This window comes from Pezoporus occidentalis, unplaced genomic scaffold (assembly GCF_034315485.1).
Source record: "Pezoporus occidentalis ecotype Australia unplaced genomic scaffold, CSIRO_AGI_Poc_V1 ctg18, whole genome shotgun sequence".
NCBI classification, from domain to species: Eukaryota; Metazoa; Chordata; class Aves; order Psittaciformes; family Psittacidae; genus Pezoporus; species Pezoporus occidentalis.
In genome coordinates this window covers 6,968,923-6,994,868 of record NW_026913640.1, presented here as the reverse complement: position 1 = coordinate 6,994,868, position 25,946 = coordinate 6,968,923, and the positions used below count along the sequence as shown (strand labels likewise).

General features: G+C 40.9%; 1 protein-coding gene across 8 annotated transcripts in view; it reads right to left on the bottom strand.

Annotated features, from left to right (window-relative positions):
- The window catches only part of SPATA13 (spermatogenesis associated 13), a 149,718-nt gene that overhangs the window by 4,258 nt on the left and 119,514 nt on the right, over nucleotides 1-25,946 (bottom strand). For 6 of the 8 annotated variants that reach the window (XM_062615174.1, XM_062615177.1, XM_062615176.1 and 3 more), the window contains 10 exons: nucleotides 25,368-25,730; nucleotides 23,503-23,647; nucleotides 13,996-14,132; nucleotides 13,401-13,580; nucleotides 12,358-12,543; nucleotides 9,569-9,748; nucleotides 8,703-8,935; nucleotides 6,143-6,272; nucleotides 5,229-5,601; nucleotides 954-1,028 (listed from right to left, as the gene is read on the bottom strand). In XM_062615174.1, coding sequence (XP_062471158.1) covers nucleotides 954-1,028; nucleotides 5,229-5,601; nucleotides 6,143-6,272; nucleotides 8,703-8,935; nucleotides 9,569-9,748; nucleotides 12,358-12,543; nucleotides 13,401-13,580; nucleotides 13,996-14,132; nucleotides 23,503-23,647; nucleotides 25,368-25,730 — 2,002 coding nt within the window. Of the gene's footprint in view, nucleotides 1-953; nucleotides 1,029-5,228; nucleotides 5,602-6,142; nucleotides 6,273-8,702; nucleotides 8,936-9,568; nucleotides 9,749-12,357; nucleotides 12,544-13,400; nucleotides 13,581-13,995; nucleotides 14,133-16,553; nucleotides 16,936-23,502; nucleotides 23,648-25,367; nucleotides 25,731-25,946 lie in introns of those variants that run through there. The other 2 variants (XM_062615180.1, XM_062615182.1) reach the window with 2 other exon arrangements.

The window sequence follows — 25,946 nt, the reverse complement described above, 5'->3', positions numbered from 1 at the left end:
GTTTATACAAGTAAATTCTGTTTTTTCAAAGAATAACTTAACACAGTAGATACTTGCATTTCAGTCAACTATCAGAATAAGGGTGGGTAAAATATTGCTACCAAAAAATTGTTATTTATTCCATTCTGAAAATGTTTTTCCTGGCAATATTCGCAGACTTTGACCTTTGTGCATTCTGAACAGAATCTCCTGATCACAATTTTCAGCCACTCCCTGAAAATATAGTCAGGTTTGATAGGTATCTAGTGATTGATAAAGAGAAAATGCTTTAATAATATTATTGCCAGGGAGCAGAGGACCACTTAACATCAACTCCATCACTCCTAAATTCAGGCTTAATTTGGTCCAAATTTCTCAATTTATTTTCTCAACACACTAGAGATTTACCCAAATTTGCTTTAAGATGGAAAAGGACAAAATCACAACATACTTCTTTGTGAGAGAGAAAAGAAATAAAAAAGCTGTTTCCAAAGTAACACATTTCTAGTCCATCCTAACCTAGGAGAGAAGGAAATCTTTTCTAGTGTGTTATCACAAATATAGCAATGTGTGGCTTGCAGAAGGAATTTCTAACAAAGCACAGAATTGCCAAAGAAGAACAAGCTGTTTGAGTAAAAGCAAAGGAAGGCATAAGTAATCCCCATTTCTTATTCAATTTCTGCATCTGCTTTCTTACATGCTTCAATAACTGCTTGCCTTACATCTTGAGTTCTTCTCTAGCAAAGAGAATACTGACTTGCCTGTCTGAGGAATACTTAAGAAACAGTTTACACAGGCATTGGAATTTGATATTAAAATACAGCTTAATGGAAATTATTTAATAACAATGTAATTCCATATAAACCATGAACATTTTTAAAAGATTGAGGAACCCTACCTTAGCCAGACTGAGCCATTTCCTAACATGAAGAAAGAATACTGAGTAAATATGTAAAGCAGCTCTGAACACCCACCTTTAATCTTTCCATGTCTTGACTTACGGGCATTCTGCATGGCTTGTACCTTCTGGTTTTCTGAGATTTCCATTCCTATGTCAGAATGTAAATTAAGGCACTGGTATAAAAATGCTGTATCTAATATTTGACTACATTAAAACAAATAAGTAAACTATATTTCAAATAATTTTTACTAAATCTTAATAGTAATATACATGAAATTTTTAGAAGTACATTTTACTTCATCATATAGATTTTTTCACTGGGATAAGAATAAGAACATTCATGTGCCTGCTAATTACTGGGAAAAGCTGCTTTCTAGTTCCTGCAAATGGCAATCAGTAGGGAACTCACCACATTAAAAAGTTCTTTCTATAGCCAAGTCCAGATAACAAGAGATTTAAAAATAAAAGTGTAATTTAACATTTCTACAAGGCACCAAGTAGTAGATCACAAATGCAGAATCCGTTTCTTTTTTCACTCATTCCAAGCTAACTTGGGGTAACAAATCAAAGTCACTGGTATTATAGTAGTACAAATGTGGGTATCTTTGCCTCCACCCAGAGGAGACAGCATCACATAATCTTAAAGACACCAAAGCAGGTTGTGATGTGGTTGTGGCTGCATCAGGTTGGAACTGGATGTCTCACTCTGGTTTCTCATGTGCTTGTTTGCATACTTGTATATCTTACATGATGCTATAGTATGTGGCCAACCCTATGCTATTTACTATCATGTGATAGGTGTATGACTAATCTGTGCTGAGTACAGGGATGTCAGACATCCGCTATGAAAAGTGACACCAGTGACTGGTGTCATCTGAGCCCATGTACAGGCAGTCCAGTTTCCCTGTGTCCAAGAGAGCTGAGATACACGGATATGTTACATTTGCACAAGGAGACAACAGGGTGCACACACTGTCATTCATTTCATTTCATTTCATTCATATGCACATAAAGAGCACAGCAGTTGTGATTCAAAGTCAGAAGCATCTGGTTTGGTTCTATTTTGCATCTTCCCATACTTCCCTACACTTTTAAAATTCCTCTACTTTTTCAAGCTTCAACTTATGAATAAGTTATTACAAATCAGCCTATTAACTAACAATAGAACAGCATTGAGGTATAATTTTGGGATAACAGAAGTTTATTTTATTCTGGAGGGTATCTATCCCTTTATAGAAACATGGAAACATTAAAAAAAAAAAAGCAATTCCATCAAAAGAGGTCAGACCACTTTCTTAGGGTTACTATTAGTGGTTTGGAGAAGAATTTTCTGGCTGTGGCCTTCTCTTCCCATATATTCATAAAAGCTAAGAAAAGCTAGGTATGGTTTGGGAGACAGTGACTAGCACCAAAGTGTCTTTGGAAATAGAAGTAAAATGCCATTTGCAGCTCTGAATTGGAGGAGCATGTGTTTGTTCTCTGAGTGGTTAGATCAGAGGCTTTGTATGAAGACCAACAAGATAGCTTACAAAATCAACAAGATAAATTTAAACCTGAGGTTGAGAATACTGGCGCCTTTCCACTGGTTTTGGCTAAAGGAAATGTTCAATTATGCAGAAGAAAGAAAAAGAAGAAATTTTAGAAAAGAAGCAGTCTTCTAAGTAATGAAGACAACAAGCCACTGTGACTCACAAGACCAGATGGACATCAGCTATTGCAACTCAGCTGTCTTTCCTCTGGTGCGTGATACATGTCCCAAAACAGGTTCATCAGAAGAATGAGTTGCAACATTTGAAAAAATTTCCAGAAGGCTGGATGTTACATGGGCAAAAAAGACTGCACGTGCCTATGTGCCGTTATAAAAAATACAGTTTCTCTTTATACTGAATTTTCTTCTATTGCACAGTGCCAGAGGAGCAGCAAGCACAAAGGACCCTCCCTTGCAATCCTCATACTCAGCACCATGGGAATCTGTGACCCAGCCCTAAATAAGGGTTAGTGCCATTATTACAAATCTCATTGTTAAATGACGCTGCCACCACTGTTGAATGAGTACCCTTTTGAATATCATATGTTAAACAGGGGAAGTTCAGGTTAGATGTAAGGGAGAAGTTATTTACTGTAAGGGTGGTGAGGCACTGGAATGGGTTGCCCAGGGAAGTTGTGAATGCTCCATCCCTGGCAGTGTTCAAGGCCAGGTTGGAGAGAGACTTGGGCAACATGGCTTAGTGTGTGGTGCCCCTATCCATGGCAGGGGTGTGGGAACTAGATGATCTTAAGGTCCTTTCCAGCACTAACTATCCTATGATTCTATGTTGGTTTTCATGAGGTCCCACTGGAATAAATAACGACATTTAGGGCTACAGCTGCTACTGCTTTTCAGTTTCCTCATGCTTAGGGATTTCTGCAGCAGCATCACTTAGAAGGAGTGGTAACACCCCACTGCCTGCAAAAGACAGACCTGCTGCTGCCCAAGGCAAGCACTAGTGTGAGCCTCAGAAGCATCCTGACATACAGCATTTAGCCCACTCAACACACTCTTCTGGTGCTCCATAAAGCACCCACTGCAGGAGGAGGTGTAGATACAGACTTGAAGAGTTCAGGAATGCTCCTCAGAAAGGATGGGAATGGAAAATGCTCACATTTTATCTTCTTTCGCTCGGTCCTGCTCACAGAAGTGCAGGAGCTGTGATTTATTCCATATTGTCCTTCCACATGACTGTAATACTGTTCTCATATTCTGGAATGGAGGCTTTCAGTAACTTTGTTGTCAGAGGGATTGTTGGGATGCTCATCATCAGAGTATCTGCACTGCTTTATTACCTGCTGATCACCTTCACCCTTTTGCAATATCCACTTTGGTTTACAGTTCTGTTTAGGTGAATTAGGAAAGGCAGCCACCAGCCATCCCCATGAGCAAAAGGTGACGGAACAAACTCCACATAGAGCAACTTGTGAAAAGCCATCAGTGCTGTGCCCAACAGGGTCATAATATCACATCATGATGTTCAGCATAGAAGAGTTGGGTTTGGAAAAGTTTCATGAAAGTTTAGCTGTGGCTGCTTCATTTTGGACTAGTCTGGAGACATTTTGGGTTAATTGCAACAGTTGGTGCCATGGAGAAGAGTTAAAACTGATTTTAGAGTATGAATTGGTAAAGTTGAAAGTATTTTTTTCAGCTTACAGGCTGCCTACAACACATGGAGGAGGCCTTATTTTATTACATTTAAAACAGTACCAAACATGAGAAAGCCACTAAGATGAAAAGGTTAAATTTGTAATCCAAGGGTTATTCTTGTCTTTCTGTTCTTCTGACCAGTTGTTTTAAGTGAACATGGAATATGAGATTTGGCATCTTGTTTACATTTTAATAATTTTTGAGTTACATCATCCACTACACTGCATTTCCAGTTTTAATCTGCTGTCATCTACAGCCTAAGCCTGAAGAGTGTTATAAAAAGGGTAAGTTCTCCTGCAGTCAACACACAGATGCACTAACATTTTTCTTACTTCTTTAGAAATATTAGAGAGAAAATTAGTTTTCTTATTAGCATTGCTTTCTTCTTTGTGTGTGTTTTGCCAGTGAAATTTTGCTGGAGCTAGTGTCACTGATCTTAAAGGAAGCATGAAAAATGAGACACACACTCCATCATCAGTCCCCTCTGGCCTCCCCCCCCCCCCAAAAAAAAAAGACCACCAAAAAAATCCAGTACTAAATATATATTCACATGGAAGACACTGTCTTTAGAGCGTCCCACTGGCGCAGTCTAGAGCTGATCCTAGGAATTTCTACCTTTATTCCTGCTCACTGAAGGATAGGCTTCATTTCTCTATAAACTGCCCAGTGGTGCTATTGTTGGGTTTGTAACTAATGATACCATGTAACTGTACAGGTCTCCTGGATACAGGAGGTGCGATTTTGTAACATGGACAGTATAAATCTACAATTATTGCTGCGTAGCTTTATAACAAAGTGTCCTTTATGAACAGATGTTTTGGGCTAATGAGGCATACAAGAGTGCTAGGATTTTGGATGGATTTTTACTATTGATTGGTCTTGGTGAATTGCATCTTGTATCTCATATCTCATTCTGCTCCCTAATGCATCAGTATGACATGGGTTATGCTGTGATATGGATGTCATAACTAACTGCCCTGGGTCTCTGGCCCACAATGGCAGGTGAAACACACATGAAGAGGCTTCACTTACACTAAAGGTCATGTTGGTTAAGAAAGAGACACCAGTTCCAGAAGGCAGAGTGCACATCTGCACAATGCATAAAGTGTAAAAGCAAGAACATCCCCCTTTGTTTTTACCACCTTTTAGAGAGGAAATCCTTACACTCACCCATTTCCTTGTCTTCCTGAACCCTTCTCCTTTCATTCTTGCAGGCCTCCATCCATTTCTTTTTATCCTCCTGTTTTTTTGCACAGAACAAATGAATTTCTTCTGTTGCTCTGTTTATTATTTTAAAAGCATTCTTGACATTAACGTTAAAGTCTTTGTCTCTGCCATCTTCAGTGTCCACAATTTCCATCTCGTCCATGTCAATACGATCCTTATAATACAAGATGTCCCTTCTCAGTAAGTCCTTCTTACAGAACACAAGCTGATGATCAAAAAGGAAGAAAGTCCTCTGCTGGCTTTTGCCTTGCTTTGATACTTTGGTCAGTTCCCCTGAGTGGATCAGTTCTGAGCTTCTGGCTAACACATCTGGTCCCTGAGAAGATATATATGCATGAGGTAAATAGTACATTAAGATCTTACTGTGTGCCTAACCGTTCTTATCTTATAATCAGGTCTGAAGTTCATTAATTTTTTCTTGCATTTTTATTAGTAGATTTGAAAATGTCACAGAATGTAGTTAATCTCACAGAGACAAACTCAACGAATGTGGTTCTGCTCTACTGTATTTCTGCATCAATCAGGAGGAAACTCATGGCAGTCAGTGAAGCAGGTTCAAGTTCTGACAGAACCACCAAAAATCCGAAGCAGATTCAATAGGTCTAGCACGTCTAAAAAATCTTTTTTGACATCTCAGTCCAGTGTCATCTCAAAGACAAGTGTCCATGTTAATACAAGCTGATCTTCCTGATTTAAAAACAGGTAATCAGTAACAGAACCAGTGCAACTGAAGCAACTGGACTTTCAACTGAGCAGTGACCATAAACAACCCAGTATGCAGAAAAACATATCCTGCAGAGGACATGAAGTACTGTACACAGTACCTTTGCTCAGGAAAGGGACAGGCTGACACTTACCTCCCAGCCTACGATAGAGACCTGCCAACATGCAATCTTGTCTATGCTTTCTAGTCTGCGTTTTCGCTCATTGATCAGGCACGCTACATTCTTCATAGCCTCATATGCAGCTTTTATGTTGTTATAATCACTGTAAAATGTAAGCACGTTTCAAAGATCACTTAGGCAATGTATATGATGCGATCACAAAATGCGATATGGTGCTTGAGTTATTAGCCCACATTGCCCATGTATACCTCTAACTCAGAGTACTTAAATAAGAGAAACCTGATTTTCAGCTACCCTGAACTTCACAGGGCAGTATGTACAATTCAGTGCTGCTGTATTGCTAAGCAAATTATTAAACTTGTGGAAGGAAGCAGAGGAGGTAGGTTAATGATTGCAATACTGTCTCTACTGAAAACAGTGATAGAACTCCCGCTGATCTCAGTGATATCCACATTTCACCAAAGGAAACTTTTTTTAAAGCACAGTTTTAGTGGGATTTTATTGGGAAGGGCATTCCTTTAATTGTGTTTAACAACAGTATTTTCTCCTTCTTGTTCCCACTGGATCAATGAATGCAAATAAAGAATTCTATATGAGCAAAAAAATAGTGAAAGCGACCTCAAATGGGGTGAGTGAGGGACCCAAGGACATGGGCACCAAAGAGAGGAATTAAAGAAGACAATGCTCACAAAATGACCTGTTTTCATGGAACAAGCACATGAGAGCCAAGACAGCCACCTTCCCCTTCCTGTTCCAGCTCAAATGCAAGCCTCCTGTCTTTCCATTGCTCTGCTCCCCTCATGCTTATGAATCTCCCCAGGTTTTCGTTCCCCCGTGAATAGTTTCCATCACTCCTTTACCTTCCTCAAATGAAGTCTCTGAGGTGAGAGAAGGAAAGAGACATATACCTCGCCTTAGAGTCCCAGAACAGCAGCTGCCTTCCCTTCTTTATCAGAATGCCTCTTGCAGAAAAGGAAGCCAGAAGCAGAAAACAGCATGAGCCAGAAATAATCATGCAAAGAGGCTGGCCTCACTGTCCTTTTTATCTGTTTCTGTCTCAGTTCCTATTTCCGTCAGCTCCTGCTGATGGATGAGATTCTCTTACATCTGTGCATTACTCTCTCTCTCTATTTATACCCATACAAACTCTTTTCTGCCCCACTGTATACAAAAAGTGAGATTAACAATAACAGGATCCTACTAACATCACGGAGGTGGCCCACAGGGTGACTGCATGATATCCACGCTGCTACTCTTGCCCTTCCTTATCTCAGTTCCTTCTTACCCTGTTGGCAAGTACATTATTCCACACTAGGTGCATAACCCGTGGCCTTCATGGCAGGCTGTGCACACTGGATCTTCCAACTTTTTATGAAAACAAACCAAAAAGCTACCAAAAAAACTCAGTTGGCTGAAGCTTTACCAAGGCTCCATGTGGGTGTAGGTCTGCCTGTTTGTGAGCATCTCTGTATACCAGGTGCCTGTCTGTGCTTGCAGGCATCTCTGGATGCTGTGACACAGATGAGGAAAACAGGTGCTATAGGTGGAAGGTAGGAAGACCTTGCTGTCACTTCATCTGCAGGTTTAATAGCTCAGAGAATAATCTTTCTAGATTAGTAGCAGTGAAAGAAATACCCATGTTAGTAACTGTTATTGCAGGACTTCCCAGGTAGCCACTGAATTGAATGGGGACATTTCACACCTGAACATCCCCTTCAATGCAATACTTCACATTTTTCAATACATTTTTCAATACAATACTTCACATTTTGCCCCTGACAAAAAAAAAAAACAACCAACCTGGTCTCCAAGGGGAGTTTTCTCAAGGTTAAAGAAGTGCAGACTTTGGCCAAGGAAGCATTGCCTTAGGCTGCACTTGGACTGTGAGCACAAGGGTCACAATGGAATAATTTTCTTGCAGAGTACAAGGTAAAAAGGCAGACATTTAAAGATAAAATCTTAATTTAGTCAAATATTTAATCAGGCCAGGGATATACTAGAGAGGGTAATAATCTGCAATTCTTATCTACCCCAGCTGGAACTCTAATATCTGGATGTTATTGCAAATGAAGGCAATGTTTATTACTAATAATTTCCTAAAATATTACCTCCAAGATTGCTTAGATTGCGTTGGGGTTTTTTTTCTAAGGCCTTCTTTACTTTTTCTTGTGTCCACAATATTTACGCAGCCTCCTCCTTTCTTCTGTGGATTTCCTTCTCCTTCATTTCTTTGACACATTGGTGCTTTTTTTTTTCCACTCTGATTTACACATCCCTCTCTGCATCCTATTTAAGCACCTTCTTCCTTTCCTTCTCCCTCTTTCAGTTATTCCTCATTCTATCCTGAATCCTGCCAGTCCCCTGTGCTGCATTTCCAGGTACTGTTTTTGTTAATATTTGTGATGGTCTCAAGATGCCCATTTTAGTAAGGAGCTCATGTGTGTAGCAGTCAATGGGAGCTTTGTCCCTGATCTCAAAAGCTTCTGTGTTGTGTCACCCTGGAAGCTTGAGTAATTAGGTGTTATTACCATTATACAAATCTTATAATATTTATTTGTATTCCTTCTCTCACCTGTGCTCCTGTGTGGTGTATTTGAGCAATTCTGCAAGCTGCAGGGGGTATTTGCAGATTTTCTGAACAGGCGTGAGAAGAAAACCATCAATGGCAATGTCAATCATCTGCTGAAGCAAGCGACAAGCCTCAAAGAAGTGACGGTATTTGCCCTGTTTCATTAGGTTGGAAAGTTCAATGCAGGCACTGGGATGATTGTTACAGTACTCCGAATAAATTGCAAAGCCTTCTTGCTATAAAAAAAAATAAAATAAAAATCAAAGCTTTAACTAAAGTATTTGTCTATAAAGGGGAAGGATATTTTTGTAACATTGATTATATCTGATTAATTAACCCATTCCTTACATTGTTTCCAGGCTGATCAACCTTTGAACTAGGCAGAAATCTACTTTGTAACTGCCAAAACTATGTATCTTCTTCGTCAGAACACAGTAATAGAGGCCCCCATTGAGTGAGGACAATCAAACCCACTTTAAGTACATTTCTCTGGGGAAGACAGCTGTAGGCTTATCAAGTGCCTATCATGAACTCACAGCCTCTTTCCCCACCACCTTCTTTCCTTATTTTCTTTAGGAAGTTTTTGCATGCCCCATGTAAGATCACTGCAAATAGTACAGCTCATCTGTGATCATTACAGTTTTGATAACGAAACAGAATTGTACACAAAGTTACATGCTTGCTAAAGATAAGGAGAAATCTAAAACATTTAAATAATTCTTTAATTGCAAATTATTTTACATTCTAAAATAATACACATAGTTTAGTATTTGATAAGCACTTGTTACTGAGATCCCTTCTTAACATGGTAACTTAGCATTTTCTTATATTTTGCTAATTTCATTAAAAAATTGACTTTTGCAACATACATGTTGAAGAAAACATGACCCTATTTTGCTTAGATGAGGTTCCTCTTTGTTATACTGTTTCTCAAGATCCTTCAGAAACTTCCTCTGGAACTTGTAAATATCTTCAATATTTCCAAAAATGGTGCTTAGCTGAGCTGTGGTGAACATTCCTGTATGTTTGCGACACTGACGAATATAACCCTGCAAATAAAATTAAAAACACTCTTCAGCTTGAAGATGTGAAAACAGGTTCTACCCTGAGCAAGCCCATTTGAGCTGGCAAAACCCCTGTGATCAACATGCAGGTGAGTGGTTTCCCAGCCCTAGACACACACACAGACATGCAATTTCCCATCTGCATCTGAAATGCTTACACATTGACTCTTGCAGTCCAACTTCCGTCCCACAGTGCCATAAATGAATCAGGGAACCAGAAACCTGCAGTGTGTAAAGCCCATTTGCATCTCCTTGTTATGACCACCTGCCAAGCTGAAGGCAAGCCCGGTGTAAGGCTTCATGCATGCTCCTACTTCAGCTGCTGTGCTTTTTAGTAGCAATTTCTCTTGTGCCATAACAATTCTTCTCTATGCAGGTGAGAACAAACCCTAAAATAGTTCATTAAAAGATGGCTTCTACGAGGGTTAAAGTACTGGTTCCTTAACCACTAGGTAAGTAGGGCACAGTCTAAGTTTTGCCAGAGAAAGAAACAAAATGAAGAACATACTATGAGGCATTCAGAATGCTGCTGTTTGGTAAACTCTGTATGGTACTGACAAGACTGCACATAAAAATGCAGTTTATTTTCTAGTTCTTTTTCCTTTACTTGCAAGAACATCACAGGGGTCCAGTTCACTTGGTTTGTATGCAGTGTTAAGTAGACACACAACTGAGTCCTCTGCCATCAGTAATGGACATTAGATCTCATTGGCATTTGCATAACTAAGAAACAAAGATCAGAGGCCTCTCAGGGCTTAAATATTCAGCAGCAACTGCCACACACAGCCAGCCCATCCTTAGGTACGTGTTCCACAAAGCTGAGCATGGCAAGGAGAATATAGGGCAGGGGCTGAATATCATAGACTGGTTTGCACTGGAAGGGACCTTAAAGATCTTATAGCTCCAACCCCCCTGCCATGGGCAGGGACACCTTTCTCTAGACCAGGAATACCCAGGATTAGCTGCTGTGCTCATACTTTCATATCAGCTATGGCGCCAAGGTGCAGATGAGTATGAAGGTTAACTGGTGTAATGGGGGTTATGACAGGGTCCTATGTTTGGCAGCTTTCAGGGAGGTTTCCCCAGAATCGCTTTGGGAGCAGACAGCTGTAAAAAGTCTTACAATTGCTCCGGTGAGGTTTACCAGGAAACACCCCTGAATACTGCTGGCACTGTTTTGAATATTCCTGTCTCCCCCACAGCCATCTGCTCTGAGAGCAGTACAGTGGCTATGTTGCAAGCCAGCTACTACATTTACTACTGTTAGGAGGATAACTCGAACAAGGAAAACTAATCCCTGTGCAGCTCTTGTAATGTGGACTACAGACACTGTATGTAATTTACTTTCCTGGGTATGCTCCAGCTAAATGACCCTGACTGCACCAGCCATAATGACTCACTGTAGTACAGAGTTTGCAAATTTCGATTACCATCTGTCGTAGCTTTTCTGGCTTAGTCTTACTTATTTTCAGCTTTATGTCCTACTTGCATCACCTTACAGATTCACTCTGAGGAAAGCAGACCACCTCTACTCCAGGTGTTGAACATGGAGCATCACTTTTCTACTAGGAAAATGTGTGTTTTCTCTCTTGGACTAAACTCAGAGGCGTGCCAGATTTTAAAAAGGAGGTATGGAATATATGTATCAGAAAAAGATAGTTAATAATATCAGTATAAGAATTAATAGGTCAGTAAAATATGAAAAGTCATGTCCTACAACTCATGCTGTCAGTGAACAATGTCAGAGAACTATGGCAGCAACACAGCTGCACGTAAAAATTTCTCCCTGATCTTTCAGACACACAGTCAAGCTCACTAGCTTATTTAAATAGCAAATCTAAATGATAAAACCTGTATTTAATGTTTTAAAATTAGCCCATTAGCAACCAATTTTTCTCTTTTTGTTTTCCCTTTTTTCTTTCTTGAAAATGCATGAAAAAAGCCTGATCTAACACCAAAACCCACTGCTGTCTTGTCTGTTTTGTTGTCCATGAAAGAATCTAACAGTGAGTGATGGACTAAAGGATGACTACATGACAAATACAGATCGACTTTGCAAACTAAGGGTACAAAGAATATTTTGGTAGGTTGCTTAGCACCCTTCCAGATGCTAACCACAAATGTAAGTCAAATACAGGTCAAACACATCACAGTCCACACAAGAAGAGGCAAACTTCAGTGAAAAGTATCAAGTAGCTTTTTGTCCAAGTGTGGGCCTCCAACAAAAAAGTTACTTTCAAAAAGTTGAACTGTAATTGATTTTATTAAAGTTACTGAAAGTTTTCTACCTAAACCAAGTGGCAAAAAGTTCTGAATAAACTCGAATTCCTTCTCTCATTATTCTGGAAATAGTTGTCAGGCAAGCAAAGCACTTTTTCCATGCCAAAAGTGGAATGTTTGGGTTTTTTTAAAGGAAGCGGTGCCTTGTGGCAGTCAGCAGGGAGGAAATCTGTAAGAGGGCAGAAGAAGGTCTGACTGACAGCCTCAGAAGAGCAACTGGGAATATTCTCATATATGAAATCACTCTGGTTCTCAACTTATATGGAATATTTTATTCACACTAGGGCAGAATGCCCTTAATTAAAAGCACGTACCTCACAGATGTCCTTGAGATGCTTGATATAGACTCGTTCTGTGTTCATAATTTCCTGTATAACGTTGGTTCTCATCTGATCCTTGTTTTCAGCTGCTTTCTGGCGATGCTTGCTATTATCTGCATCTTGGTCTTCATCCTGAATACTACTACCATTTTCTGGCACTTCTTCCTGATTAACTCGCAGCTGTGGCCAAAACAAACAAAGCAAGCTACAGTAAAGCAGCAAACTTTTACAAAAGGTGATAAAACAGTTACAAACTTCTTACAGTCAAGAGAGGACCTGCTATGGAAATGTGTTGCCTGTTATTTTTCAGACTTGAACTTATTTCTGACCCTCATTCATAGTTGGTGTTATTTTAGCCAAGCCAGCATATGAGTAAAAATCACATGAGTAGGCAACTCAAACACTCTTAACTAGTCTCCCTCTGCCCTAGTTCCCCACCTACACAGTATGGATAACAGCACCTCCTTTTTCGACTTTGTCTGATTGCCCATATTGGCTGAAGAGCAAGGAAAGGCAAAGGCAGGAACCATCTCTTGTGCTTTATGTAGAGCTTTATCCATTGTGGCTCAAGCTTCATTACAGGCTCTCAAAAAGTATTTTACATTAATCTCTAAAACATGGTTCAATTTTATGAAACTCAGGAGTTAAACTGTCATTAATCTGGCTGAGTTCTAACTGGGGAGTTCAGACTGTGAACCAGATTCCTACACAACATTGTGATAATAAATTAAGCCCTATTTTGCCAAGAAATCCCTGCAGCATAGCTTTCCCCACTTGCCTGTGAAAGATGATGTGTCCTTTCTGTATAGACTGATTGCTCCCGGTTGAGCTTTCTGCTGCCCTCATTTCTGCTTGAGAAATTCCTTTGGTTACAAAAGGACCACACAAAGGAAGAAGCCAGATTAAAAGGTGTGAAAGGAGCTAAGGAATCTTGGGGTGTGACTCTGTATGGCTTTTTTCCTTGTGAAGTCATTAGAAGTTACACCACTGATGTTCAGATACAAAGATGCAGAGAATTACTTGTGTAAGACAATTACCCTGACAAAGCTTGCTGGAAACCAGGCTTCCTTATCCTCATTTCTTCCCCACCACCAGTCTTTGTTGGAAGCTTCTAGAACTCTAATGACATCTCCAGCTTTGAAGCCCAGCTCTTGATCATCCATAGTCACATGGTCCCAGAGAGCTTCTGCATAGACAACGCTGCCATCGCTTATTAGCTGAGATGGGAAGAAAATGAGGTTGTGAAGCACAAGTGATAAACAACTAACTGTTTGTGAACTACTAAAAGACCAAAACACCTCCACAGAGTGCCCATGATTATTCCTGTTACAGGATAAAACTAAAATTCTGGATTTTCAGAAATCCAGGCATATATTTATTAAGGGGAGCAACTAAGAGTCCTAATCCAGAGCAGTTACATAGGCTAACAAGTTACACTCCCAGTGAAGTACTAGTCACTGTGCTCCCCGCCGGCATCGGCCCATGGGCCCTGCCAGAGACAGGGCACCGTGGCTGCTGGATTCTTCGCGACACTGGCAATTGCCATTCCAGTTTTTATTAATATGAAACATCAGATCTGTGGAAAACACCCCCATCCCCATCATTACAGCAATGCAAAGCCCAGGATGTTACCTCATTAATTGCTAGCTGTTCCCCTCCAGGCTGCAGGTACCTGGGAGTGGCTTGGCAGAGCTCCTCATAACTGTAATCTTCCTCACTGCCATTGTCATCCACTAAGGCTGAAGATTCAGTCCCACCATCTGCAGCAACTAAAACAAAGATGCAACAGCTGTTTGTTTCATCGTTTTTATGATTCCTCCAAAAAAAACAATGCAGGAGGAATCGCTGAGAGGTTGCTTTTGTTGTCATAATATAACAATAACAACACAAGTGAAGGACAGCAGAGCTGTCAGGAAAAACACTTTTCCACCACTGAATACTTTTCACTCTTATTTGGAATTTTCTCTGATGAAACTTAGAAATTCTCCTTTTTGTGTGCAAAAATCAGAACTACAACCATTATTTGTTAATTTTTTACCCAGAGGAAATCTCAAACTACATGAATCAGCTGGGAGGTCTCAATGCCATTTCCCATGTGGCAGATCAGAGAGCTCCAATGGGCAGGCAGAGGGGGCTACTGTCAGTCCCAGGCTGGGTTCTGTCACATTGTCACACCCCTGCAGGAACACAAAACCTCAATGCTCCTCTGAGCTGTCTGCCACCACCTCTTTCACATGCTGGAGGAGGCTCTGGCAGCACCAAGGTATCTGCAGGGTATCCCCCAGGGGGACAGAGAGTCTGGGCTCTCTGAGAAAACACTTGTTCTAATTGCCTCAAATCACAAAGACGGTCTTGGTTTGACAGTGGTGCATCTTCTGACCAAAGTGGCAGCTTTGTAAGGAAATAGAGGGCAGAACTAAGATGGGCTTCATCTTATTACACAGCCACATAAACCAAGAGAAATGTCATGTGACTGTCACTATGCACATGTAAATCTGCAGTTACTATATAAAACTGTAAAACCCATTTGGGGTACATCACTGGGTGGTAGATCCTTTTGGTGACCATCTCTGTTCTGGCAGATGAAGAGGACTGGGTTCTGACCTCAGGACCAGGTAATACTGACTGACTCACGCCCACACTGCTCAGCGCTAGGCCCTTTCAGAGTAGGTTTGCCTTTCAAAGCCAGCTGTAACATTTAACAGAGCAGGGGATAAGCTGGTAACCAAGAAGTGTTCATGATCAGTGGTCCAATGCTTGAGTTCACCCACTGGTCCTTGTTAATTTATCCCTAAGGATTTATTCCTAAGGCTGTCTCAAGCAGTGAATAACTAGAAAGGCTGAAAATCATACAATGCTCAGAAATCCAATTAAAAAAGTAATAGTAGTAGTAATAATAATAATAATAATAACAATAATAATAATATCAGAATGGGCTGGTAGCACTGAGCTCCTTTTCTAATGGTTAGTGTGTCCCAGGTAGGTTGCCACGTAGCTTGCAGAGCATCTCTCTTGCTACACAGTGCCTGGTAAGAGGCCTTTAAGTGGAGTTATCAAACCTGCCACCTGCACCTAGCAGCAAGGCTGAGCAGCAGGGCCCTGACCTGCCTCTTCTCTGCCCTGCTTCAAGACTGTGTACCACCTGCCTGCTGAGCTCTGGGCTCCGGATGGGTGAGTCACAGAGATGTTTCCTGGCTCTACTCCACACACCTACATAATGAACAGGCACACCACTGCCTAGCCATTATTTACCTTACAGGGAGAAACACTTTAACCCCCTCCTTATGGGCACTTATACCACCATTAGCATCTTTGGTCATTTGGGTATTAATTCATAAGAGACATCAAAACTGATTACTGCACAGATTCACTAAAAGACTTGTAAGATTTTTCTTTCCTTCGAAAGTGGAAAAATATAGCATAGCCTTGATGTAACAGAACATATCTTTTGACTGTGCTGTTCTACTCCCTAGCATTTTAAATATAAACTCATATTAATGGTATAATCTGCCTAACCAGAAAGGATGCAGGATCTCTATTTAAAAAAAAAAAATTCTTTTTTTCCCTACAGACTCATAAATGTGAGTGCTGACAAACTTTTAAAACACATCTTGTGAAACTTACTGAAACTGCTTTATAAAAAAACAACCTGCAAATAAATAATTCATTGCATCAATTTTCAGCCTATAAAGCAACACCAAAAAATTCATCCCAGTGATCATTTATACATCTCTGTTGTACTATCAGTACTGCCTGATAGTTTGTTCCAGTAACAAGAGCACACCAAAATAACCTAATTCACTTGGCTCCAGATGAAAAGAGTGCAATCTGGGGACCGATAACTGTTCATTATTCTGGACCAAACCAACAAGCTTACATTGTCTTCATAGTTAGACTCAAGTGAAAATCAGTCACTTGCATTCTGCATCTAGTCCTCTGTTGTTTACAGACAGAAATATCAGAGGTAGGGGTGGGCTTTCTGATCGCACCAACAGATGCAAAAACTTAACAGCCTGGGACTGATCCTGATCTCCTAGCGGCTTTGTCACCACTGCAAGGCTGCAGGCTCCTGTGGGTGACACGGTATAAGCATGATCAGAATCAGGCCCCCTGCCTGCCACAGGTTACCAGTTCACTCTAAGAACACTGTAAAATCAGCACGCGAGAGAGCATGTTATCCTCATACATACCCATCTGAAGGCTCTCCAGACTCCAAAACCGGGCCATTGCCCCCCGCGCTACCATGCTGCAGTCAGACTCAACCCCAGGCAAGGGTCTGACCTCTAACAGAGGATGCTGGGTCCTGGAGGGCTGGCGGAGGACGACAAAAGGCTCGGAGCTACCCGCAGCGGGCAGGCACAGTGCGGTGCGCTGGGATGCCGGCAGTGCCTGCGCTGCCGAGCCCAGCCGGGAACTGCCAGCGGCGCGCTCGGGCTGGCCGCGAGCGCTCTGAAATCATGGGGTGCCCTTAGGGAGGAAGTTCCAGAAAAGAAACAAAAACCTGGTTGCTGGGCCCCGGCGCTGTGCCCGCAGCCGCCGCTCCCAGAGAGCCCCAGCGTCTCGAACGCAGCCAGCCAAGGAGTGCATTTGTTTTTCATTACAGCAGCTTAATGTGATTTGAATCTATATTCAAATGACTGCAACTCAAAGGGAAGGACTATTTGGACGGGAGCTGGGAGTTCCTTGTGTTACAACACTGCTAGGAGTATCGGTCTCTCTGCGTTATATTATACTGGTTAAAATTCTAGCAGAAGTAAACAATGAAGGTACTTTTTGCATAGTTATTAAAACTTCTCTTGCTTCACAGGCAAACGCTGTACCATTATTTAGGGCACAAGCAGCTAAAGTGTTAAGGCTGCAGCAGGCTGCTCCCAGGAACAGAGAGGAGGACAGAGACATTTTCTTCCTGAAACTACAAACTTAATTCAGCTGCTCCAGAAAACAGGGAATGAAGCAGGAAAGCACCCAAATAGTCCAGCTTTCACTGAGACTGACCCAGCCAGAGCACAGCCTCATTCATTCACCATGGGCCAGCATTTACCACCCTCACACTGGTGTTCTGCTGGATCCGTTCATGCACTGGAAGCAACGACAGGAGCTACTCCCATCAGCAGATTGCAAAGCCTGCTGCAGTCTGTGCTTGTACACAGCACTGCATGTACGTCTTGGAAAGCTCCATAATCTTTATGGCTCACTCTTTACCTGCAAACTGCATCGCTCAGCTGAGCGATCCTCCCCAGGGATGTGTTCACAAAACCCTGGAGGCATTTCTGCACACACTGACCTCTCAACACCCACTGAAATCACATGGGTTCCCCTAGCGCTGCCTCTATGGAGAAGAAAAGGCCAAACATTGCCCTGCAATGCTAATGCCATCTTCCTACAAAAGTCCAGACTGGGCTGCACTACAGGAGGCTGGTAGGAATCCTTTTCTGACTACCCCTATTTTTTCTTGCTGCAAAAACACTTGTTGGATAGCACGGTAAAAAGAAGCTACTATATACTATGTTTATACAGTTTTCTGAGCACAAATCAGTAACAAAACCCAAACAACCCAGCAAACAGAAGTAACACTGAAGTGCTAATGATCTTTAAGGTCCCTTCCAACTCAAACCACTCTATGATTCTATGATCATGGGATATGCAAGTGAAGGCTTTGCACTTTCAATGAGCCAGAGCACAAGCCATGTCAAACCCCTACCCACAAGGGAAAACCAGCTGAACTGCCAAAGGAAAATGAGCTCAAATCCCACACAGCCCTTCTTGAAGATGCATTAAAAATGATCTTTGAAGAACAGTCATTCGGTTTGAATTCTGCAGAACAGAACAGCCTGTGTGCTTTTGCCTGGTGATGAACCCAATGCCACCATGGGATGCTGCTGGGGAGGGTGGATCTCTTCATCTACCAACTATGCAGCCACCAACTGAACCACCACAAAAGTACTCATTTGGGCTGAGCTGGTGGCGGCTTCATTTCCTTGAGGGATCAGGCAGGGATAGGAGGTGGCGCAGGCTGTCCTTTGTAGTGGCAGCCCACAGTGACCCTGTCCAAGTGCATGCTGAGCTTGCTTATCCACTGCCCAGGGCACTCTGAAAAGGCTGTGGGTAGCACATACTAACACTAACAGCTAGTTTACCCACCTCAAGAACATCCAGGTCTAGATACCCCTCTGGGACCACAGGACCCTCCACCCTGGGGCAGGAGATGTCAAGGGAGGAACATAAAAACAGATGAGGCATGTAACGGCCTTTCTCTGATGTACTTCCCTAAGTTTCAGCTATCTGCAGATCAGAGTCAGATCCCTCCTGGGGCAGAAGTGATATCTTTGTGTTTAATGAACCAAATTTTTCAACCCCCTTTTTGAATTTCTGTAAACTTTTGGGATGTGAAATATCATGTGTAGCAATTACTTTCATTGTTTAATTTTTTAGAGTGTGCAAACTGCCTTTTTTTTTTGAACTTGCTATCTCATTATTTCATTCAATGCCTTTCGGTTATTACATTATTGGAAACAGTAACTATTATCTGTTCACTTTTCCAATGCCAATCAGACTTTTATTCCCCTACTGCCCTTTTTGCCAAGCTGCAGAGCCCTGGCTGCATTAATCATTCCTCACACAGAGGCACTGAGTAGGTTTTCTTGTCCTTTTGCCTTTATATCATTCCCTGTAAAAGATGCCTTTTGAGGTGGAAAGGAACAACAGGGAGATGGCCCCCACATGCCACACCAGTGGCACAATTGGGCTTTCTGTTTTTTCCTCTATTCCCTTCCTACAAATTCTTGCCCTTTTATTTACTGTTTTGACTGTTACTATGCACTGAACTGACACTTTAATTGTCTGTTAGGATTGCAAGATCTCTTCGTGAATGACAATATCCAGCTCAAAGTCCATTCCTCTGCAAGCATACCGGGCTCATGTTCCTCCGTGTGCACTACCTTGCCTTTATCAACACTGAATTCACATGCTGCCAGTACAGTGCATTGTGCCTCGGCATTGTGAAATCCTCCTGCAACTCTGTTCAAGCAGCTTGTGTTTCTGCTACCATGAATAATTTACACACAAGCAAGAATTATAATTTCATTCTGTACCTCCCTTCCTGCATTATCTGTGAAGACACTAAACATCTGGCTCCACTCATGAGCTCTCTTATTACGGAAACCAACCACTTTCCTCCTCCCCTTTACTTAGTACTTACTCACTTGTTAAAGCATGGAGGGATCTTCCTTCTTATATCTTTAGCAAACTGTTTCTACATTCCTGTAGCTTTGCATCAAAATTGCTACAGGTTTGGTTTTTTTTTTCCTGTTTGGATGCAATTCAACAATCTGAAGGATGCCTGTTTTAGTTCTGATAGATTCCTTTTCCATGACAGAACCCTTTTCTGGTGTTTCCAAATTCTGTTTTGACAGGTGACATGAATTCGCTCTAAGTGTCTCCTGTGCTGTCCTTGAATACTCTCCATGCTGCCTGCAAACATTCAACACCTTTTTCTGCTCCTTTAAACTCCTTTGTTACATCAATGACTTCTCACTTTTATTCACGTTCCCTTTTTTAAATTGAAACACATACCATTTAAGATTTTTTACTGTTCTCACTCCTGCAAGGATATTTGCTCAGAGTGCATTATGGACACAACGGCCAAGATTCATTGTCTGTCTGTATTTGGTCAATGAACAGCACCCTAAATTATCTGTTTCTTCCAGCCAAGGTCACCTAGATTAGCTGGGAAATCCATAGAGACACATCCCACTCTTACAGAGTAGCTCTTACGTGTGATCCTGCACACAGCTCAGGAACGATTCAAGAACAACCCTTAACCCACACCTTAGCACTTTAAATCTTTCATGACTGTGCTTGCTGCCTTTGAAACTTCTCTGGCTCCTTGGTTTGTCACATTTGCTGTCACTGTCCTGGTGATCTCAAGTGGTTCATAATGTAATTCTGTCACTATATTGTTTCTCGTTTAGGCATGGCATTCCAGTTCATGGATCCTGTGACACTTGATGATACAATCAATTTGCTTATCAGATTTGGTTCTTATTTTCGTCTCTTTAATACATTAGATACCTGCTTTTACTGGTACAATGTTTTCTCTTATTTCTATACAGCTTGCACAACGGTTATATACTGGTTATGCTCCAGCTCAGAGAGCAATACGCTGTATCCAAAGGCAGTTCCTACTCTTTCATTTACTGCAATGGCTAGAGCCTCAAATCAGTTGTTTAAATGTAGATGTTTAGTGCCATTTAAAGTATTTTGGATATCCTGCTGGCCTCCAGCTGTCACTGAAGAAAGGAATAGTTCTCCCATAGGTCCTCTGTCATTTCTGCCGGCTGCAGGCAGATGCTCAGGTACCCCACACAGCACTGGACCCTGGGGTGGGTAACTGAATCAAGCCCTAGTCCTCTAGTGCCTCTAATGGGTGTTCTAATGTTTAACTCTTATGTAGTTACCTACATTTAGACTAAATTTAGGTGACTTAGCTTGAGCTGAATCCCACCCCATCTACTGAGACCTGAGCCCATCTAAAGGAGCTCAATTAAATTAGCCAAATTCAAGTTGCACACCACAATACCTCATAGCAGCCTTCCAGTATCTGAAGGGGGCCTACAGGGATGCTGGGGAGGGACTCTTCATTAGAGGCTGTAGTGACAGGACAAGGCGTAACGGGTTAAAACTTAAACAGGGGAAGTTTAGATTGGATATAAGGAGGAAATTCTTTTCTGTTAGGGTAGTGAGGCACTGGAATGGGTTGCCCAGGGAGGTTGTGAATGCTCCATCCCTGGCGGTGTTCAAGGCCAGGTTGGACGAAGCCTTGGGTGAGATGGTTTAGCGTGAGGTGTCCCTGCCCATGGCAGGGGGGTTGGAACTAGATGATCTTAAGGTCCCTTCCAACCCTAACTATTCTATGATTCTTTGATTCTAATACACAAAAAAATGGGTTTGTTTTTAAGATATTATAAAAATTGTTCTAGAGGAAGAGTAGCAATGTAAGTCGCAAGGGAAGGTTCCCTTACATCTTGGCTGGTTGTTACTGTGTCTCCTACAGTATGACAATTTACTGTCTTGTAACTGTTGTTTTTCTAAAAATGTACAGCTCCAATTCTATCTCCCATTGTTATAAAAGTAGACATGTAATGTATTAGGCTTTAGCAAGTAACTAAAAAAAGACATCACTGGTTTTCAGTGCTTGCGTTTAGAATTTCTTTCTATAATAAAAGGCTTTTGTGCTATCAAATTTCACTGTACATGAGCAAACAAAAAACTCTCACATGTTCAAAGACAAGGAAATGCCTTGTGAATTTAAGAGAAAAAGGAAAGCAATCAGAATGTGTGACAGTAGTCACGTCATTATTTTTTGCTGGAGCTACTTAACAGATCTTTGCAACTGCTTTCAAACTGCAAAGTTGATGATATTCTCCACTTGTCCTCAAGGCTTTGATTTCAGAAGCTTTTCCTGCTCAACTTTTATATTTATTGCAATGAGTCATGAAAGTGACATCTAGAATAACCAATATTGCTTTGGCTTCATTGTCTTCAAAAGCGGCCAGAATCTTGCTTTTTGTATTTGTTATCCTGATGCTTATGTTTAGGAGGTCAATTATTCGACAGCTAAATGCCTGGAATGCTCTCAGGCAGTTGTCTAAGTAACTAGTAGTATTTCATGTGGTTTCCAAACATGAAATGGAAAGGAGAACTAAATATAGAAAAATACATCCTTCTCTGTGATACTTAAAGGGTCTCTTTTTTCCAAAACTAGCTCATGACAAACCTGTTATTCTTTGAGTGTTATTCTCTTCTGGAATCAGGGACTGAGATAGTATGTAATCTCAGCAAGGGTCACAGCATTAGATGTTCATTTACCTTGATGTCTAGTCTGAATCATTAAGTAGACTGAGATATGAACAGCAAGGACACACTCTAGCCATGGTTTTCAAAGTAGTTCCCAATATTTTACTACAATATAAATTAAAGGAAAATACTAATATAGTATGTAATGTATATCTCATTCCTGTAGTTCAAAGTTCTCAAGTCCGTTCCTTGCAGAGCATCTTCTGAAGAAAACTGTCATGCTCTACTGAAGATTGGAAAATGCAGTTTTAACATGTTCTTACATAAAGTAATTTGTAGTTGAGGGATTTTTTGAGCAGAAGTCAGACTTCATTGCAGCTAAAACTTAGCTTAGAACTATAAAAGCCAATACTGACTTGTGTATATATTGGCATTTGTATATGTACAAACATATGTATAGTTTTAATAACAAAACATTGAAAGTGCTATTTGTTGTTTCCTACTTCAGTCATGGCAAACCCCAATCCAGACACCTTTACTTACTCTTTCCACAGAAAGGCAGAGTGAAGATTCCCAGTAGTGTTTTGTTCACTATTAACAATGAAGTATATAAAGTGAAAATTCTGCTTTTATTTCCAACCCTTGCCAGTGAAACAGGAGTAAACTGTTCAGCTTATGTTTACAGCAGTATGAAAAAACACAAATGGTATTAACCCAGGTTCTTCTGGTCCCACCTGCCAAGAAACATTCCACTAACACTACATAACACTTTCTGTTAACTGAAGATAGCCTTGTACTCCAATAGTAAACAACTAAAGCAAAAATACACAGTGCACCTCAGAGAGTCTGCTAAAGGGTAGTGCTTCTAAAAAAAGCCATGTTTTCCAATAACCTGTCTGTCATGTACCAAAACACTGGCTGGGCTCCCTGAATACAGTTCTCTGACACAAGATTCTTTAATTACTGAAGGCTTGACTATCAAGGTAGTTAAGCTGAATGCATGGCAAACAGAAAATTAGAAATACATGTGTGGTGTGACTGTGGGTATGAACTCAAGCGTATTAGACCTTCCTTCCTTCATATTCTATTATGTTCAGGCAAGTATGTGAATAGAGAGTGGAAAATACGAGAATATAAGTGGTACAGAAGAATAAACCACAGTAATGTCAAACAGGTGTGAAAAACAAGTTTTACATGAACATAGCAGCTTCAAAACTTAGTTGGGCGCTACTTTGTCACCAATTTGGTTTGCACCCTTTTGTGTTCCACACTATAATGCACTTCCTGACCAAGCTGGAGCATGAAGTTGAGGTCTAGAAAGTTAAAAAGACTTGCGCATCTTACCATTAGATGTTCTCATCTGCCGCCTGCGCCCAACCCTGTCCAGGCCAATTGGGGTACTTTGTGAAAAGGTGAGCGGCCGGAACCTTGCTGAAACAGCTTTGTACGGGGGTACCTGGTGCGCTGGAACAGGTGGCCGTGCTACAGGCTACAGAGAACACAGGAAAAGCCAGTATTAGTAAAGCTACCAGGAACTTCAACTGAGGAAAACTCAGGTATGAAGTAAGGTTTCTTCAGATAGTCCAGCTAATTACAGGGGCAGCCAAGTCCCCTACTTTGAAGTGACATTGCTTAAACACTGCATACCATACCTACCAGCGTCACAGAAAATATTTTATTACGTTACAGGTCTCTGCTGTATTAAAACTCCTTAGGCTTCTGTTATGATCAGACATGCTCTATAATTTTTATTACAAGATGAATATACTCTGTGACCAAACGCTCTGGGATCTAACTGCTTTGAGAACAGCCTGTGCAATGCCTGCTGGCGTCATAAACACATATCTCAAGGGAAACCCAAGAAAGAACAACCAGAAACACTATGGCTGGAAGTTGTGTTCATTTCCTGGGGCATCTGCTGACTTAAAATAAATGTATTGCTTTTAAGTAAAAATAAATAATTTTACAAGACAAAAGTAATTGCCTAAATGATCCTCTGCTCCCAAGTTCTCAAGAGCCTCATTAAAAAGAGGTAATATTAAGTTTACTTGTAACATTATCTAGAAGACATTTTCTTTAGATTCATTTGCTTAATTATGATCAGAGGATCTATCCCTGCTTTATTTGCATATTGAGTTTAATTTTATGTTAACCCTGAACAACTTTACATTAGCCAGGCTGAATGACCTCGCATAAACATTCAACATTAAACAGGCAGACCTCAGCACATGAATGGCAGAGAACCTCATCTTTAGGTCTTATCTTTCAGTTGCTACTGTTCATAGGCCTTCTATTAAGTAATCAGAAACATCAGGGATGGTTCTTTACTGAACTATGTCTCTACACTATGTTATAAAACCAGTGATTTCATATTGTTTGAAAATGTTTTTCTCTTACCTAAGCTGTCAGACCAAAACAAAACACAACAAAGAAGGAATTAGCATTACACTTTTCAAATATTCCCATGAGTTTTCAAAGATTTTGGGGGGGGGGGGAATCACTCTCTCACCTAAGCCAAAAGAGATGGCAGGTTAGTATACAGGAACTGATCAAGTGCTAACTCAACCATGTGCTATTTTCTTACAGGCTTCCATTCGTTCCATCAGATCAATTTAGTAGTACATAAACAGACATTTTATTCATATTGCCAGTTTTCTTAAGATCCTTTATTTCATTAATTATCATTTATCACCAATTTCCTTAAGCAATGTCCTTACTAGTTTAAGTATCCTTGCTATGTCACTACCAAGATTTTGAACACAACAGCTAAGGCCACAGGTTTTGAGCAGGCCTTATTTTGGACAATCTGAAATGATCAATAAACAGTGTATTATTATCATATCAGTTTATACTCTTCCATTCCTCGTGCCCTGCATCCTGTAAAGAGACTAAATACACAGCTATATTATATACAAATGAGCTCTTATATACCACTATGAGACAGAATGACCATTCCAAGAAAGAAATAAGGTTAATTTGCAGTACAGAAAAGATTATCCCAAAGTCAGTATCGGTTTTATTCCATGCTGGTTTGTTGTTTAACAACAAGACAAAGTAATTAGTGACCAGGAAAGCAGTAAGTACATGATGGCAGCTTGACAAAAGGGAAGGAAGAGAGGAAGCATCCGTTCTATTTTCTAGGCTGAAGATAGAGACAAGGAAGTGAAAGGGTCTTCTGCAGTTTGCAGAGAGCACATCTCTTATCTTACTTGTGTCAGCAGACCTTCTATCTCTTCTGTCGGACCGCTTCCATAGAAATTGACCCCACCTATTACGGAGATGGGTCTTCTTTTTCTCCCTCTGTGGTAGCCTACTATATTGCTTTGGATCGCAGACCCAACGGGAGCCAGTCCTGGCTGATTTTCTCCATCTGTGCAGTCTGTCATCTGAGACTCCACTGCAACTGCATCTTCTGGTATAGAGAAACTTCTGATCGACATTTGGCCATAGTCTGAGAGAGGCCTGGGCCGAGATCTTTTTCCAGAGCCCCATCTCCTGGGTGTGACCTTTTGTGTGTCTGCCTTTTCTTCATCCTGGGATGGGGACCTCTTCCAGTGTTCATCAGAAACAACCTTTTTAAATGTGAACAAGTCAAATAAGCTAATCATTGACAGTTAATCATTTGTGATTTTCTCATATGGCTGATCAACTTAACATTTCTAAAAAGAAACAGTTACCTTAAACACAACAAATGCAGCTGACAATTCGGAAAGAGAGTAACTTTCCAAAGGGAAGACATTGTGATGCTTCTGCTGAGTAAGGTTAACACTTAACAGCAGCACCTCTCA